The sequence below is a fragment of the Sus scrofa genome, chromosome 18 (assembly GCF_000003025.6).
Source record: "Sus scrofa isolate TJ Tabasco breed Duroc chromosome 18, Sscrofa11.1, whole genome shotgun sequence".
Lineage (NCBI taxonomy): Eukaryota > Metazoa > Chordata > Mammalia > Artiodactyla > Suidae > Sus > Sus scrofa.
Window position 1 is genome coordinate 33,208,628 of NC_010460.4, and position 18,293 is coordinate 33,226,920.

At 42.1% G+C, this 18,293-nt stretch overlaps 1 protein-coding gene across 4 annotated transcripts in view; it reads right to left on the minus strand.

The window, feature by feature from the left end:
- Window positions 1–18,293, minus strand: part of IFRD1 (interferon related developmental regulator 1) — a 50,911-nt gene that overhangs the window by 10,626 nt on the left and 21,992 nt on the right. Inside the window, exons 1-9 of one of the 4 annotated variants that reach the window (XM_021078531.1) lie at window positions 11,341–12,012; window positions 11,103–11,235; window positions 6,982–7,086; window positions 6,755–6,839; window positions 5,845–5,969; window positions 3,939–4,096; window positions 1,149–1,199; window positions 888–1,066; window positions 703–811 (exon numbers count right to left, since the gene is read on the minus strand). In XM_021078531.1, the coding sequence (XP_020934190.1) occupies window positions 703–811; window positions 888–1,066; window positions 1,149–1,199; window positions 3,939–4,096; window positions 5,845–5,969; window positions 6,755–6,839; window positions 6,982–7,030 (756 nt within the window). In that variant the 5' untranslated portion in view covers window positions 7,031–7,086; window positions 11,103–11,235; window positions 11,341–12,012. Of the gene's footprint in view, window positions 1–702; window positions 812–887; window positions 1,067–1,148; window positions 1,200–3,938; window positions 4,097–5,844; window positions 5,970–6,754; window positions 6,840–6,981; window positions 7,087–11,102; window positions 11,236–11,340; window positions 12,013–12,054; window positions 12,345–18,293 lie in introns of those variants that run through there. The other 3 variants (XM_005673237.3, NM_001007519.1, XM_013985699.2) reach the window with 3 other exon arrangements.

Below are 18,293 nucleotides of genomic sequence, written 5' to 3' on the forward strand. Positions count from 1 at the left end.
CTAAGCTCATCTGACTTAGTCCCAAACCTACACTGACTTAATATTTCATCCATTTTGTCTGACATTTATTATAAAGCATCCAAGCCTGATTTTTTTTTTTTTTTTTTTTTTTTTGGTCTTTTTAGGTCTGCACCCACGGCACATGGAGATTCCCAGGCTAGGGGTCAAATCAGAGATACAGCTGCCAGCCTACACCACAGCCACAGCCACACCAAATCCGAGCCACATCCTCAATTTATTCCGCAGCTCACGGCAACACCGGATCCTTAACCCACTAAGCAAGGCCAGGGATCGAACCTGCGTCCTCATGGATGCGAGTCAGATTCACTTTCCCTGAGCCATGACAGGAACTCCTCCAAGCCTGATTTATGTTAATGCATCTCATGTCTGAGAAATCCAAGCAGATCCACAGATAAGAAAGGACAACTTTCTCCATGAGTAACACAGTTGTACCCAAACTTCAGTTCCAGAGGCAGCAACAATTAGGTATATAATGAACTACATTCAAAGACTGCCCTACAACGCCTACTACTTTATGCTCTTAGAAGTATTCTATCACCACGTCCAAGAAGCAGGACAATCTCACTAGAGTCTCAAGTGTGCCACACTCTCAAGTTATCACCAAGCTCTTAATCGTGAGGGTAACGACGGATTAATGGTCCTTGAGACACAAGTTTTTTGCTTTACGAGCCAGATACTTACACTCTCCATTCCTCTGGCCAATTCAAACAGAAGCGCCAGAGATTCACCCGCAGCGATTCTCATGTTTACATCATCAGAAGAGAGGAGGCTTGGAAGTTTATGGACATGCCTAGAAGAGAGTCAGTCATTACCATATGAACACAATCCATCACATTTTCATAAAATAAGAAACGAGAAATACATACATCTCGAGCTTTTTCTTGACTTCACTGAGTGGGCATATGGTCAGTAACAACGTCCACGCGAGAAGCGAGCTGATGTGAAGGGCTGTGTTAGGGGTGCTGCAAATTACATTAGAGTCCTTCTCTTTGAGATAAGACTTGGTGAAGATATTTTCCAAACACTGCAAAGTTGAATACAGCTCCTGATGCGTAAGAACAGGAAATACAGTGACCATCTTAAATGACAAACGTGCAAAAAACTGGAACAAACAGCTGTCTACTTACAGTGATGTCATCTGTGGCAATAAAACAGCAAACACCAAAGCAAGTTGCACACTGAAAAAAAGCAAAAGGAAAACGGACATTAGTGTTTGTCATTTTCTTATGAATTCTACATCTTCCTACTTTACTAATTCAATGTGAAAAGTGTCTCGAGTACATGACTACATTAGGTCTCAAGCAAAACACAAAAATACAGGAATACAGGGCCAAGAGTTCAGGGCTAAAACCCACGTGGGTCTGCGACTAAACTCAGAGACGGCTTTAAAGAAAGCTACTCTGCTTCTCTCGGCTCCTCCTTGGTTCATCTAGCAGATCACCTCAAACGTCAACTCCAAGTCAAAGGCAGAGATGAAGTCTGGAATTGGAAATAAAGACACCTACTCTCTCTACTAAAAACCTTTAAAACGCAAATCCCCAAAAAATTTAAATAACTGTCCTCACACTTGTCACTTAGAGAAAGATCTCTCATTAACTCAGATTTTACTTCTTTTGGAATATGCTGGAAGGCGGTTAGGAATCCTGTAATTGCTTTTAGGAGGTGGGAGGAAGGGCTAAACAAGTGAGTACATTCCAAGATGACCAAGGCAAAGCTTACCTAAAAAAACAGGTGGAGAATATTTACATGCAATCTACTTGCAACATAAATCAATTCACAGAACACTGGCTCAAGGAATTTCATCACATAAAAACAGAATTGGAAGTTTGTAAGGCTTTATTAGTCTTCATTCCCTTTGTCTCTGTTATCACTGAAACTCCTTCATGCGGTTCCAAGTACCACCAAAGCTTTTAAGTTTCTAATCTTTAAAGTCACCATTCACACGCCCAGGTTTCAGCCAGTTCTGTTCCAGTGCTGTGAGGGCACTTGTAATACTCATCCGCTTGGTGTCACTATTTTATTTTCAATTAGTTCATCCTGGTAAAAACTGGACACTGTTAAAATCCAAAAGTAGCTGAAGCATTATTCTCACTAAAGGAAAACTCCCAACTGTAACCCCATCTCCTGAGTAAGCAGCCGAAGCAAGCCCACCTCTCTCCTTTTGATTACTAAGAGAAATGGCAGATTAAAAATTAGGACTGCCTGCACTTAGTAAAGATTCCTTCTGTTAATATGCAGAAAAATGGTAAGCTGTCTTTTTTAAATTCACAGCAAGAGTGAGAGGTATGAAGAAAGTGCCTTTAGAGGACAACAAACTCACATGCAATCAAAATTGCCCCAAATATCTAATCATTTCAAATACCACTACAGCCCTGAATTATTTAAATAAAAGTTGCATCACAGTGCCCCAAAAGGAAAAACAGTTTAAAAGCAAAGCTTCATTCAACATTTTAGGATTACTAACTATTGGAGGGCAGAGATTCCTATAAGGTCACCAAACTCCTATTCCTTCGCCTCCAGGAGCAACAGCTCAACCATACCCAGCGTGCACACAGTTGGTAAACCAAGGAACTCTGGGCAGACGTGACAGGCCTCTGTCCCCTGGCCTTCCCTATCCAGCTGCCATAGCTGACATCTGAAAAGGACCCAGAGGTAGGGCAGAGCTGCAGCACAGATGCCTAGCAACCCTGCTGACTGGACTGGGCAGTGATACAAACATGACATAAACTTTTATTAAGCCACTAAGATTTCAAGGTTTATCTGCTACAAAGATTAATATAATTTACCTCAGGTAAATACTAAAGAGGAAGCTAATTTGAATAATCAGTATTAAAAAGTTTTAAACTTGAACTGGTTTTCTTGTTAAGGCAAACAGCTCAAGATGCAAACCCACTAAGATTAAATTCTTAGGATCTATTAAGATTAAGATTCCAATCTTTTTTTTTTTTTTTTTTTTTTTTTTTTGCTTTTTAGGGCCACACCCACGGCAATACAGAGGTTCCTGGGCCAAGGGCTGAATCAGAGCTGTAGCTGCCGGCCTCCACCACAGCCATGCAGGATCCAAGCCACGTCTGCGACCTACACCACAACTCACGGCAATACCAGATCTTTAACCACCCACTGAGCAAGGCAAGGGATTGAACCCACAACCTCAGGGTTACTGGTCAGACTCATTTTATGCTGCGCCACAACAGGAACTCAAAGACTCCACAGGAACTCAAAGACTCCAATCTTAAATTCTACTAAGATTCAAACACACTTTCCAAATCCACTAAAGCCACTTTGTATGTTTCTGCGATAAAGCAAAACATGTTCATGTGATCATTTAAATCACTTCTGAGCACACCAAAAACCAACCAACACTCTCCCCTCTGCCAAAATCCAGAATTAAGTCACATGTCATAAGTGGTGAATATCCCTTGGGAAAAAAAGCTTTCCCAAACCCCCAAACCAGATGAACATTTCACAAGTCAGAGCTTCAGAGTTTTCTATATCTATCAAATCTACCCACGTAGCCATAGCATTCAGCTTTCCCCTAAGAACTTGTAGGCCACAGCAGCCAAAAACTTTTTTGTTCAAACACTCCATTACACTTACTAGAATAAAAAATAACCGCACAATAAACAATGTCTAGACCATTGAAGTCCAATAAAAACTAGATCATTCTAAACTGAACATAGCACTGTATTTCCTATCAGCATACGATTTTCAATTCCAAATATGTAGAAATTTGCTCTATCTGGGATGCTCTATTGAGTCTCAGAAAATTTAAGACAACTGTCATATTGAATCCACTCACTAAAACGAAAACCAAATGAGAATAAAATGGTAATAAAAGCAACTTTCCTAGAACATTTCTCACAAGGTGTGAGTGTCATGCCTAGATCGATCTAGAAATTTAAAACTTCGATACTTACAGTTTGCCTAGCCTGGATACTAGCTGTTCCATCACAAATGATCTTCTTCAGGACGGGTCCGAGAGTCTTTAAGACCTCTTCACTTTCAATTCCAGGACCCAACTGAATACAAAGAACAGACGCCAAGGCTGCAGCTGCACGCTGCTCATCACTTTTACCTGCAAAAGAAGTCACAGTGCAACTCTAAGTCGTTAAGTAGACTTATTAAGGCAGCAATTTCGCAAATTTGTTTAATTTCGAAATAACACCTACCATCTATGAAACCCATAATATGCTTTAAGTTTTGACAGAAGCTATAAACCTAGCAAGGTTAAAGACCTCAAACTCTGGAAACAGACCTCACTCAAATTCTAGGTCTACCACTTACCAGCCAAAAAATTCGAAAAACCAATTTCCTCATCTATAAAATGTAAATTAACACCTACTTTTTTTTTTTTTTTTTTCTTTTTAGGGCCTCACTTTAGGCATATGCAAGTACCCACGCTATGGGCTGAATCAGAACTACAGCTGCTGGCCTACGCCACAGCCACAGCAACCAACATGGGATCTGAGCCCCATCTGCGACCCACACCACAGTTCACAGCTGCCCGATCCTTAACTCAGTGAACAAGGCCAGGGGTCAAACCCGCATCATTACTGATACTAGCTGGGTTTCTAATCTGCTGAGGCACAATGGTAACACCTAGGAGACAGTTTCAATGTAAGCACCTTCAACAAAGTCACTGTAACCTCTCAAAAAAGTTGGCTCTACTAACAACTAGACCTCTAACAAGTTATGTAACTTTAGACCAGCCTGTTTCCTAGGCCCTTCTTTTTTTTTTTTTCCTCTACATTGAGTAGATTAGACCAAAGATTTCCAAACACCCATTCCCGACAAAGCTTTCAACAGAGGCGAAATGAGAATAAGGACATAAAACTAAGCTCATTCAATTTAAATGTGCTTCTACATTTTTGGTGCTGCAAATACTACTTTTTTTTTTTTTTTTTTGCTTCTTAGGGCCACATCTGCAATATATGGAGGGTCCCAGGCTAGGGGTCCAATTGGGAGCTACAGCTGCCGGCCTACACCACAGCCACAGCAATGCAGGATCCTTAACCCACTGAGCGAGGCCAGAGATCGAACCCACAACCTCATGGTTCCTAGTTAGATTCGTTTCCACTGAGCCACCCGGGAACTCCAGTGCTGCAAATACTTTGTTGCTAAAGTGAAAATGATAGTAGAAGCTAATTATTTTCATAATGTTCTTACTTGGCCAAACAATTAAGCTGGCAGCCTCAAATCTTTTTAATTCTAATGGTTCTCACAACTGCAAGTCTGATGATTCCAGACTTAATCTTTAAGGTCTCTTAAAAGTTCTTAAAAGTTCTATGATTATAACAATATGAATTCCAGAATCTCTATTACAAAGTTCTAGAATTCAAATATTCCAAAGGATACCCTGAAATGATGTCACCATCAGGTATGACTGATGTTTTAAATAAAAAAGATACCCTGAAATGATGTCACCATCAGGTATGACTGATGTTTTAAATAAAAAAATGAGGTAAAAAGTTATGATACTTTTCCAATTTTAGAAAAATAAAGTAGGATGGCTTTTTAAAAAAGACTTTTTGTTGACATCTGACACAAGCTTTCAAGCCTTTCTTATATACAAAGAGAATGGCAATCATCTCTTCCAATACAAGAAAAGATGACACTCCACCCCAATCTTCCTAGCTTCCAACTGTAGTAAACAAAAACAAAGCTTCTAACAAGTCTGATTTTGAATTCTAACAAGTCTGGCATATTCCCTGCCAATTACAAAGTTATGAGTGAAACAGCCTTCTGGTGCTATAAACAAGTAGCACTTTACAGGGTGGCACATTTTCCAGTTCTGTGACTGTGACTGAAAAGTAAGGATATTACCTTTCTTCAGACAGCGTTCAATGCTATCAGTTAAAGTCATTCTTCTTTCCAGAATAAACTCATAAAGCATCCTTGAAGCCAGTGCATTTTTAATACCTTCAAGAGCTGCCTGCCTTGTCTTCGCACTATTTAGAACAAAACAAGAGAAAGAGGATCCAGTTGGAATGTACCATTAGTCAATGAGACTTTTAAAAATTTAGCTTATTTCCCTCTCAATTTTTTCTGTTTACAGATTTTTTTAAATCTAATTTTCATCAAGCTCTCACCATCTTTCAATAAATTAATTTTCATCTGTAACGCATTATTACACAGAAAATTTTCATCTGTAACGCATTATTACACAGAAGATTTTAAGCTCCTTTATATCATACCATTTTTCTGTTTATTAGTTTAATAACCACAGCTTTAGATGGCAACATAGTATTTTACAGTTTCAATGTGTAAGACATGTTCTCCTACATTTCATATTAAAGTAAACTCATTTTTTTAACACTACAAAAGTCTAGAGTTCTTATTTACATCTTCTGGGCTTTATAATTCCATTTGGTTTAAGTTGGTTTTTACAGCTACTGTTATGTAAGAAAACAATTTAACTTTGATATTTTGCAAAGATTAGTAATCCCTTCTAGTTGAAGATTAACTTTTTAATTGAACAAATCCATTTCAATTATCAAATAGTTATGTGCTTTTATGCTGGAACAGTGACTAATCTGAGTCAAATAATCTAAATTCTAGTGGCATGTTTCTATCTACATTAAGAGTCCAAAGGTATAAGAAACATTAAAATATCCAAAATAAATAAGGCAAGCTTTAGAAAAACATAATGTTAAAGGAAAGAAGTGCCCATATTTTAAATGAAAAGTGGCTGACAGAATCACCCAGAACAAAGAGCAGTTCCAGTATTTGCTACCTCTTATCCAGGGTTAGGTCAATCAATCCCTTCAACTTGTACTCTAAGTCTTCTTGAGTTCCTTCCTCATCCAGGACCTCTGGTCCTAGGGAATAATAAAAACCAACCACTGTAATTTAAACAGAAAGCAGCAGATAGGAACAGTAACAGTACACTTAGTTACAAGAATTCCTCCCCCTAAAACATCCTTTGATCTAACACTGCAAATCTAAACCGAAAACTCATACCATCTTCAGCAAAACTGGAAGGATCGCTGTAACCACTGCAATGGCTCATTGTTTCAATCGATGCATCCTCATCACTAAAAGGTTGAACGTTTCGATGCTGGCCACCTGGCAGGTAAAGGAGAATGGAGGTAAAAAAGTTTGTTGCCATTTATATGCAAATATTTACCTTGGGAATTTAAAAATTTACTTAAGAGAAATCCAATAATAAAAACCCAAACTCACTTGATGATTTTTTACAAGAGAACACACTTAACTATTTCTAATATAAGCCAGTTCACCTAATATGTATTTCAGAGCACCAACTATATTATTCACAGTATATATCAACTTCAGAAATATATCAATTATCCAACATGCAGCACCATTTTTGATGATAACAAAAACCGGTATTACAGATAAAAAAAAAAAAAAAAACCTACTTCCACACCATTACTTCAAATCCTGAAGACAATGAAAAGAGATCCAGTAAGATGTCACAGATCATCATAAGAGTAAGACAAATAGATTTTCCAGTGGAAATAACTGGGCTTAATAAATATTAAATGCTAAACAGGTTAGTGTTTAGATTACACATCTTACATGAAGGGGTATTTATGGAGTTATGGATGGGTTGTTTTTAAAGACAATTTGAACTGAGGTGGGAAAAGGCTAAAAATAGGTGTTGAGTGAGGATGCTGACAAGTGGATCTAAGATGGCATAGAAAGTAATGACGGAATTGGATGAAGTAATTATCACTAAAGAACTACAGTGGGAATGAGACGTGTAAGAGATTATAAAGAGCTCCGGTGGGCTATTTGGGTGATTCCCGGTGCAGTGAACTACAGGATGGATTTCTGTTCTGGAATCGTGGTAGACAGAAAAGCTGAGAAGTCACGTGAACAAGTGTGTGAATCACTTCAGAGGTAGGACTACAAAAAGGCCCTCCAGCACCGACAGAGGCCTCCCTTGTCTCAGCCAGTCCTCACTGGCAGACGTCACAGGGCCGTGTCCACTGGAGACAGAAAGCATCAAAACTGAGTCTTCTTTACAGAACTCCCTCATTTCTGTATATGAAAAATAATGAGCAAACTGATGAAGACTAGGCATGCTATGTTTAAAATCAGGACTTTTGCTTCTAAGATTCTGAATTATTTAACTGAGCAGCATTTAAGATTTGACTTTTTCCCATGCCAATTTCACAAGCGGCTACTTTTAAAAAATCCACCTTACTGTGACCAGTGACTAATTTGTATGATGGCTTTCCTACTGCAATGGGTGTACATGTGAACATGAGTTCCTAGTCACAAGTGTTGACATTCCTGTCACTCCTTTGGGAAGACTCACAGTGTCCTTTTAAAGTTTGTGTAAGAGCTCCCCTTACGGCTCAGCAGTAACGAACCCGACTAGCATCCATGAGGATGTGGTTTAGATCCCTGGCTTTGCTCACTGGGTTAAGTATCCAGCATCACTGTGAGCTACAGTTTAAGTCACAGACAAGGACCCCATCTTGCTAAGGCTGTGGCGTAGGCCAGCAGCTGTAGCTCCAATTCAACCCCTAGCTTGGGAACTTCCATATGCTACAGGTGCAGCCCTAAAAAGAAAAAGAAAAAAAAAAAATGGCTCTTCATTGACTGAAAATACACGAACTTTATTTGTGTATTTATTTACTTACTTTTAAAGGGCTGCACCTGCAGCAAATGGAAGTTCCCAGCCTAGAGACTGAATTAGAGCTGCAGCTGCCGGCCTATGCCACAGCCACAGCCACAGCAACTCAGGACCTGAGCCTTATCTGTGACCTACACCACAGTTCACAGCAAGGCCAGATCCTTAACCCACTGAGCGAGGCCAGGGATTGAACCTGCGTCCTCATGGATACCAGTCAGGTTTATTGCTGCTAAGCCACGACAGGAACTCCCACCAGAGAGCCAAATTTTAAGAACCAAAAAAACAAAAGTTTTGGTATTTGATATAGCATAAAAGCCTGTTAGATAAATTACCTTTAAAAGAAAGGTTCTAACATATCCAACAGTTTTAAATATCAGTGCTGTTAGGAAAAATCTCCTTTTTAAAAGGGGAAACTTTCTTTCAACTTCATTAACCTAAGCAATAATTTATATTCACTAGCCACTTTTGTTTCATAGGAATTTCACATTAATAAAAGGATTACTCAGTCAGCAATTACCCTGAGCTCTGAGTTAAAATACGCCCCAGATTCTGCCCCAAAAGTCATCTTGAGTCACCTGATTTACCTCTGAGCCCGAACTGATTGACGATTGCACTAGATATCACTAGGTCCTTATGTTTAAGAAATTTGGGTCATATATTACAACTTAAGACAGTTTTTCAAAAATCCTCTAAGTTTAATTAAGCCTGTTGCTGATTTTTTTTCTTTTAAAAAGACAACAATGGGGGGTTGTCTTTTTTTAAATCAAAATAGAGAAATGAGCAGATTTTATAATCAACACAGGAAGCAAGTGGCTTTCAAAGCTGCCTGCTACTCAAAAGAGAATAAAATGTACCAAAGTAGTAAAGTATAAAGAATAAGCAAAGAAGCCAAGAGCCCAAAATATCTTAATCATAGTGCTTAGGACAAAAATAAACAAATAAACAAAGATGTATGACATCATACTCTATTTCTAGGTCTATCTTCATGTGTTTTCATGATTTGAAGTTACAGTAGTAGCTGAGAGTCATCTGCCTAGCTTTTACTAACATTTATTCACAAATCAATTTACATTTTTTTAATTTTTCATACTCAGCCTATTTTTAAACTGTCAAGAAGAGTTTCTTACTCAGGTCCCTTCTGTTTCAATGATTTCCCAAGGCTCAAGGGAAAAAAAAAAAAAAAAGAGGGAGAGAGATTTAAAAAAAAAAAAAATCAAGAAAGAGAATGTTTAAGTGTCTGACAGCTAAGTGACACTCACCCACCTTGTGATCCTAAGTACTATTAATGAGGCAGCACTCTAGACACATGAAGTCCTTATTTTTTAGAGGGCTTACTTACCAACAAGGTTTTATTCTTTCCTAAAAATGCTCTTTTCAAATTAAGTGCTATGACAAATATGCATACTTGAGTAATAGGTCAATTATTATTAACTTCCTAGACCCCTCCACTAAAACTAGAGAATTCAAATGGGAAACCTATTAAGTGATGAGAGAAGTTGGTTATCTTTTGGTTGTACATGACAAGATATCACTTGAATCCCATTCTTTCTGGATGTCACTTAAAAAAATAACAGTAAGGTAAGGGACTTTTAAGTACAAGTTTATGACAATTTGTCCTCTTCTGCTCTACTACTAAGGTCTTCCAAAACAAATCTCACTTCCAAACCCCAATTATCAGAGGTAAGCACAGCTAACAAGTTCTAGTATAAAGTTATAAAGATAGTCAAAGCATGTTTGGTTGTATAAACTAATCAAAGAATTATTTTCCTGCAGATGAAAGGTCACAAATGAGCTTTGAGGTAAGACAATCTCCCACTGCCTCCAGAGATGATTCTTTAAGTACCAGGAAGGAAGGAGGCTGGGCAGGAAGCTTCAGAAGGGCATAAAGGTTTGTCTGTGATTCAAGGAGGCCATTAGTAATCACTACCATTTTCAAAATGATTTTGCTTGGTACATCGCCATAACTTGTTTCATCAACAAAAGGTAAACTTAAAGAATAAAATTAATATAATCCTTGAGACAGAATTTGAATGTTCACTTCTTGGGAGGAAAAGCTCAGGCAGAAAGAGGTAACTTCAATTCACACAAAACAAATGGATCCCACAACAAACTATGTATTTTGTATCTTGATCAAGAATGAACTTCATAAACAGCAAGAGCATTCAATCAAAATAAAGAACAATGTAAAAGCTAAAAAACAAAAAAAAACCCCTGCATTCCTATTGTCAATTGTTAGATTTTAATACATGATCACAAGTTTTCGTGCAGCTATAAATCCTACAGGAAAACTTTTTAAATAAATACCAGTTTCCAATCAACTTTAACAAGAAAACTGGCCTATTTACTTGCACAACATTCTGAGGGTCAAAGTGGATATTGTGTTTGTATGGCTAGTATTCCGATATGATAACACCTGAGAATATTCCGATATTTAATTTCAAAGTCTCAAAAAAGGATTAAATGAGATGACTTTTACCCAGTTTAACACTAGTTTTTAGTACGGTGTCTCGTAGGAATTTCTGCTTTCAGTCCGTTGTTCTTAACCGTACAGTGAGGAATAATGTATCATTAATTCAGGTAAGCACCTACCCATCCGGGAAAAGCTTCAGCTTTGCAAAGAGAAGACAAAAACCTAAACTTTTGGCCAACTGCAATCTGAGCTCTCCACCCCCCAACCCCCCACCCCCGCCTAACACGGGCTCCCAGCAGAGAACCTAGAGAATACTGCACAAAGGAGGACGAGGTTTCGGCTCAGGGAAGCAAGAGGTCACCTCGACTGGTCACAGAAGAGCTGGGGGCTCGGGGTCAGGGAGGGGTAGGAGCAGAGCCTAAGCTGGGACAGTGGCCCCCAGCATCCGACATCTCCGCCGGGCCACGTGGACACGCGGGATGAGCAAGAAGGCAGCGGAACGGGATGCCACACGGGCGCCTACACGTCACGCCTGCCCTACCGCGCAAGGCCCAGGCCGCGTGACGCAAGAGCCGGTCCAAACCCGCCGGACGTTTGGCATTCCCGAGAACTCCATGTTGGAGCCGGGTAGTCAAAAACGACCAGTGACAGCAGGACACAACTCCGAGCTTGGCCCCCTCCGTCTGGGAGTGATCTAGAGAACAGACACCAGCCTTTGAGAACAGTTCCCAGCTCCCGGTCACCCTCGACCCTGACCCACTCTCAATCCCAAGGACCCATTCGTCCCCTCCCTGCCCCCAAGGCGGGTGCCCAAGAATTCGGGTCGCACGCCAGATCCAAATCGCGCGAGGTACGGCCCTCGGGGCACACTGGGAAGTGTAGTTCCCCCGGCACGCCAGGCGCCCCGCCGACGCAAACGTCTAGAGGAAAAGAACTACAACTCCCACGGGGCCCAAGACTAAGAGACTCGCTAGCCCGGCCGGCAACTGGGATGCCGGTGGCGGGGATACCCTCCTACCTGCCGTCGCCGCCGTCGTTGCGGCTGCCCCTGAGCCGCCGCCACCACTGCCACCACGGTGGGGTGTGTTCCGCTTCTTATTCTTCGGCATCGTGGGACGCCCGGTGCCGCCTAAACTCGGAGCTTAGCGAGGATCAGCCAATGGAGCTGCACTTTTTACTCGTGCGTCTGTGCGGCGGGCGGCTGAGAGGCGATTCTTCGGCTAACAACAGAGGCGAGAAGCGGCGCGGGTAAGAGTGGGCGGTGGCGGCAGCAGAAATCCCCGTGAAGAGCTGTGATCGGAAACGATACATGTTTCTCTCTAGCGCAGGAGCTAAGGCGGGGCGGTCGCGGCCACGACGCCTTAAGTACAAGACAGCTGCCTGTCGTCACCATATATGGGCGGGACTCGAACTCTCACTAGCCAATCCCTATAGATCCCCCCACCGAAGTCTACTTCGGGCGGCCGAAGGATGTTGACTACCGATCCCATGCCACAAGTCTTCCAGCGGCGCCCAGGGAGCCAGGCTTAGTTGCCGCTCTGAAGTCTGGGAAATGTGGTCTCACGGGGGAGCCGGCTCCCAGCTCCTCCCAACTGGCTTTTGTACGCACTTCCCTTCCCGTAACCCCTCCCTTCTCTCCCCGCAGCCCCGCCTTGGAATTGACGAAGGTGGTCATGGATGGTGAGCAATGCCGCGGGTATGCTGGATGACGACAGCCCGCTTCCAACTGGGAGCTAAGCAATCCGCGTGGCTGGTCTGTCTCCAGAGGATCGTGTTCTTCTCCTTCACCTTTCCCCTACTTGCCTGCGTCCTCTGCCCCGGCACAGCCATACCCCCTCCTTAGGAATGTTCCCATGGTTTTAGTCTTTTAATTATTAGTTTAGCGATCATCAGTATCTACCATTGAATTGTGGTTCAGGGCTCTTGTGCCCCCCAAACCTTCAGAAAGGTGTGCTTTAATCTACTTAGTCGTGTAGTTCGTGTGTTTCGTCTATTCTGCACCGGAAAGATCTGGCGATTCAGGTTTCTGTACAAGAATGTGTCCTTTTGACAATTCTGCCTGCCAGTTAGGAGGTCAGCCTGGGATAAGAATTGGGTTTGGGTAACTTAACAGCTGATAAAACAAACATGGGCTATGAATACCAATAATCGCAGTGTTTTTTATTTTCCCAGGTGCTCCTAAGAGTTCTGTCTTCCTTGTTGCATTCGTCAGGTATCTAGGACCTGTTATTAAGCTCATATCCTTATGACAGACCATAGTGACTGATTCACCTCAGTGTAGGTGATTCATCCCCCACTCCACCTCTCTCCTGAGCTCCTTCTCTTATTTTCTTTTCAATTGCATTGTAGCACATTTACACCTGCATGTTCCATATGCACCTCAATCCACCATCTCTAATACTGTATTTCTCTCTTCCTGCCTTCCTTGTGTATGTTCACAGTACTACTATCTTCCCATATGTCCAGATTCAAAGACTCAAATTCATACATGGTTTCCCTAAAACCATCAGTATTACCATAAAACTCTGAAGTTCATGTGCTCTTTTCCAGTCACACATGACCTCAGCTGGTGCCTGGGCATTTTAAGGGATCTTGCCAGTCATTTCACCATATTTCATGCATAATAATGTTGCCAGATTTATTTGTGTATCCCTATTTTACTAATTCACATGGTTTAGTAGTTGTTCAGAAACATTTCCTGGGTCCCATTACCAATATATTAAATGCCAATCCTCCCCTGGCCTGGACTCCCTTTCCAGCCCATCTTTCACTGCTTCCCCGGACACACGGACGTGCCCTGTGCTTCGGCCACACTGCACTGCTCTTCATTTCCAGGACACAGCCCTGCTCTCCTACCTCCTGTTGTCCCTCATCCAGCGTTCTTGTAACGTCCTTCCTCCCACATTCACCTTCGAAAAGGGTATCCGTCTTCCAAGATCTCACTCAAATTCCACTTCCTTCATGAAGCCTCCAACCAGAATTGTTTTTTTCTTCACAACTCTTAAAAAACTTTTTGTTATGCTCTAATGGCACTTACGACATCTCCCCAGACCTCACGGCCTATTCCAAGGGCAACATTGCAGGGTTGCTTTTACTTTGTTTTCTCCTGAAACAGCACGTACACCAGGATGCAGGTTGGTGGACATAGCTCCCACCGATGCCCCTGTATGATCTCTTCACATGACTGTGCATCTGAAGCCCAGTGGCCTTGACTTGGCCCACACTGGAGGATCACAGAACTGTATCTTTCATGCCCCCAGGCTCTTTATCATCCAGAAATACTGTACTATACATAAGGCAACAATTTTGCTGCTGTGAGCCACATCACCCAGGTTCAGTGTCCTGCCTCCAGGCCTTGAAGTTTGTGCTTTGCCTGCATGTGGGGCACGCTCCTTTTACCTGCATCCATCCACGTCCACTTAGAGGCTTTTCCTGGGCAGGCCTGACCGTGGCCTGTCACATCGCATACATACTCGTTTGACATTTATTTGTAAACACATCTGTCGTCTTAAGGAATTGTTAACTCCTCAAAAACAAGAACCTTATTTTCATCATCTCTGTCCCTCATGGCACATATAGAAGTGTTATCTTTGTAATGATAGGTGTCAGTGTATGTTAAATGAATGTTTGAGAAATACTTGTTGACTAGATTTTTCTAGGTCAAGAAAAGGCAGCAACATTACGTACATGAAGTGTTGCTTTTAGTATAATGAACTCTGAGAGGAACTTTTGATAAAATCATCTTGCTGCCTTTTAACATCCACAGCTTTTTTTTTTTTTTCTCTTTAAGGCTGCACCTGCAGCATATGAAGTTCCTGCACCTGCAGCATACGGAAGTTTCCAGGAATCGGAGCTGCAGCTGCTGGCCACAGTCACAGCCACTCCAGATCTGAGCCACATCTGTGACTTACACCACAGCTCATGGCAATGCCAGATCCTTAACCCACTGAGCAAGGCCAGAGATCATCCTCGTGGATACTAGTCAGGTTCATAACCCACTGAACCACAACAGGACTCCCTACACCACAGATTAATTCCAGATCAGTATAAGCACCAGAAAGTTGTAGCCAAAGACTGCAGAAGACAGTGGTCTCTGAACAACTCAATGTATGTGTTTTGCAACACATTTGAAGACTCCAAACACCACCACGTAAGTCATGAAATAACTGCAAATCCCAAGAGGAAAAGGGAACAGGACCAAAGGGCTTTCTCCTAGCCAGGCTTTGCCTCTGCAGGGACTCCAGCCTATTGTCCCACTGGCTATACTTTTGTCTTAAATCATTCCTAGTCACAAGGGAGTCTAGAAGGAAAATATTTTTAGTTGAGCTCACTGATAATCAAATCTGAGGTTCTGTTGTTGATGATGCAGATCATGGATATAAGCTAGGCAGCTAGCAGCGTCTCCCTCGGGGGAGGCAAAGGTCCCCCTTGAAATGCTCAAATAAATGTCACGTATTTGTTAGCATCTTGACATTATGTGCTGCCTCTTACCTCTTACTCATGGGAAAATGTATCCGCCTATAAAACACAACCTACCCAGTTTATCATTCCACCTAACAGGTATCATCACCATCATGGTGAGCATATTCGGATGTTGCAGAAATAAACTTTACATTAATCTGAATGTACGGAGGAGTTCCCATCATGGCTTAGCGATAACGAATCTGACTAGCGTCCATGAGGATGCAGGTTCATTCCGTGGCCTTGCTCAGTGGGTTAAGGATCCGGCTTTGCTGAGAGCTGTGGCTGTGGTATAGGTCACAGATGCAGCTCGGATCCTGCGTTACTGTGGCTGTAGCATAAGCCAGCCACTGTTAGCTCCAATTTGACCCCTGGCATGGGAACTTCCATGTGCCACAGGTCTGGCACTGAAGAAAAAAAAAAAAAAAAAAGCGGGGGAAAAAAAAAAGCGAAAAAAAAAATTTGAATGTGTGGACACAGCTGAGAAGAGTTCTAACCTCTCGTGGGGTTTATATATTGAGAATTTGGGTTTAGTAACTAGTAACACAAGTATGACTTGGTATTCCCACATCCCTTCAAGACAAACATGCAAGGATTTCCTTGCCTGACTTAGTCATGGCTTCCTTGGGATTCTTTCCATAGCTTTAAGCAGAAATAAATGCCTCCCAGACCCTCCACCTAAGACTTGTCCAGTCTGGTTCCTACCTGTTTGTCCCAGCTTCCCTCTCATCCCCTAACAACACAGGCCCCTCCCTCTGCCATGTGGGAGGCCTCACAGGCCTGGGAGTTCCCCAAGCTCCAGCTTCTGGGCCTCACACAGGTTTGGTCTCCATCTCCCCTCTGGCGCCTCTTCTCACCCACTCATTCCAGCCACCTCAGGAGTCACGGTCATTCCCTCCTTGAGGCTTTTGTAACAGCCCCTCCCTCCTTCTGATGTGATCCTCCCCTGAGCTGCTCACAGCTGCCATGCAAACCTCAGCTTAGACTCCTCCCTGATGACACCTGCCTGACTCTCCATGCTCCTGTAGCCATCTCAGCCACCTGGCCCCACCCATCACCACCCAGCCTACAGTATTCTCCCAAGGCTACCTAGTCACTACCTAATGTTTTGCTAGCTCCGTTTTCATGTCTCTCTGCCCTCATGGAATGTTGGGATTAGGAGAAGAGATTTTGTTTTATTTACTGCTGTGTCTTCAAGTACTGGAACTTGGTAGCTGTTCAGTTCGTGTGTACTTTGTGAATAAGTGGATGCATAATTAATGTCACTGCTCTGCCCGGAATCATCTTCTCCACAATTTCCCCTGTCATCCTTTAAAGTCAGAGATTCTGAACACCCTTGTCTCATTAAATGTCTCTCTTCTGTGTGCTTATGGTATTTTCCCTATAATACCATTAGTTTTATATATCATAACCCTTGATTACTTGTCCATTTCCCATCAGTCACAGAATGGGCAAAGTTCAAGTTCATTATCTCTGAGTCAGATACCAGAGCTTTACAAGCACACGTAGCACCTTTATGCAAATTAGGAAGAGAGGCCAGGGCACCCAGCTTGATGGGTGCTAATGGGCTGGAATTCACCTCCTACAAACACTTCAGCAGGGAACAACCTGTGCACCTGGACATACTGGCCCTGGTAGACACTCACTGTTTAATGCAATGAGGGAGTGAATTTCCTCTGTATCTTAGTTTCTTAAAGGCAAGGAAAGTCAGGTCCAGGAATGGATGAGACTTAACAATTATCAAAAGTCCACTCTGTTACTGGTACTGTCTAGGTTATTTTGTTTCTTTAAAAAAACCACTTTATTGGGGTAAGACTGACATACGAAAAAGCTGTACATGTTTAGTATACAACTTGACGAATCTGAAGATAAGTGTATATGTGTGAAACCATCAGCATAATCAATGACCTAGACATAGCTGTCAAATCTGAAAGTTTCCTCCCACCCGTGTGTGTGTGTGTGTATGTGTGTGTGTGTGTGAGAGAAGAACACTTCATTCTAGGTTCTTTTCACATATCTCACAACACCCCCGTGAAAGAAAGATTAGTCTTTCCACTTTGTGGATGAAGAAATGGGCTCAGAGAAGTTTTGCAAATTCCCCAGCCTTGTGCCATTGGTAAACAGTGAGTCTGTGATTAAATCCCAGGCCCTTCTGATTCCAAGGTTGTCCTTGGCTGGCCTTGGCCACACAGGAACCTGACTGAGTGTTCCCAGGAGTCATGGGTTACATATGCAGTTCTACTGGGACAGGCCCACCTGGGCAAAATCTTGCCTTGTTCCTTTTTATTCAGTTCCTTGGTATTCTCTTGACCCCTAGTTTTGTTGACTTCCTGATGACTCCCCTTTAGGAGTTTTAGCTTTTTCTAATAGGTCTCAGGCTGTAACAGACCTGTATAATCAAATAGCAACGTTATTCAATCAAATAATTTTAAAATGGACTATCACTTATGTTTTGTTACACTGCTTTCTTAACATGTTTTCAAGTTTTGTTTTATTGCCAGGAATGGTGATAATGCTACATGGTAAATGTGAGGTCTGTATTTGTTCCTTTTCTCCCCCCCCACCCCCTTCTTTTTACACACTTGGGGCATATGGAAATTCCAGGGCTAGGGGTTGAATCCAAACTGCATCTGCAATCTACGCAGTGGCTTGTGCCAACGCCAGATCCTTAATCCACTGAGTGAGGCTAGGGATCGAGCCCACACCCTCGCATAGACAGTGGGAGTCCTTAACTCACTGAGCCACAATGGGAACTTCCCAGTTTGTTTCTTTTAAGCAAAGATACAGTGACAAATT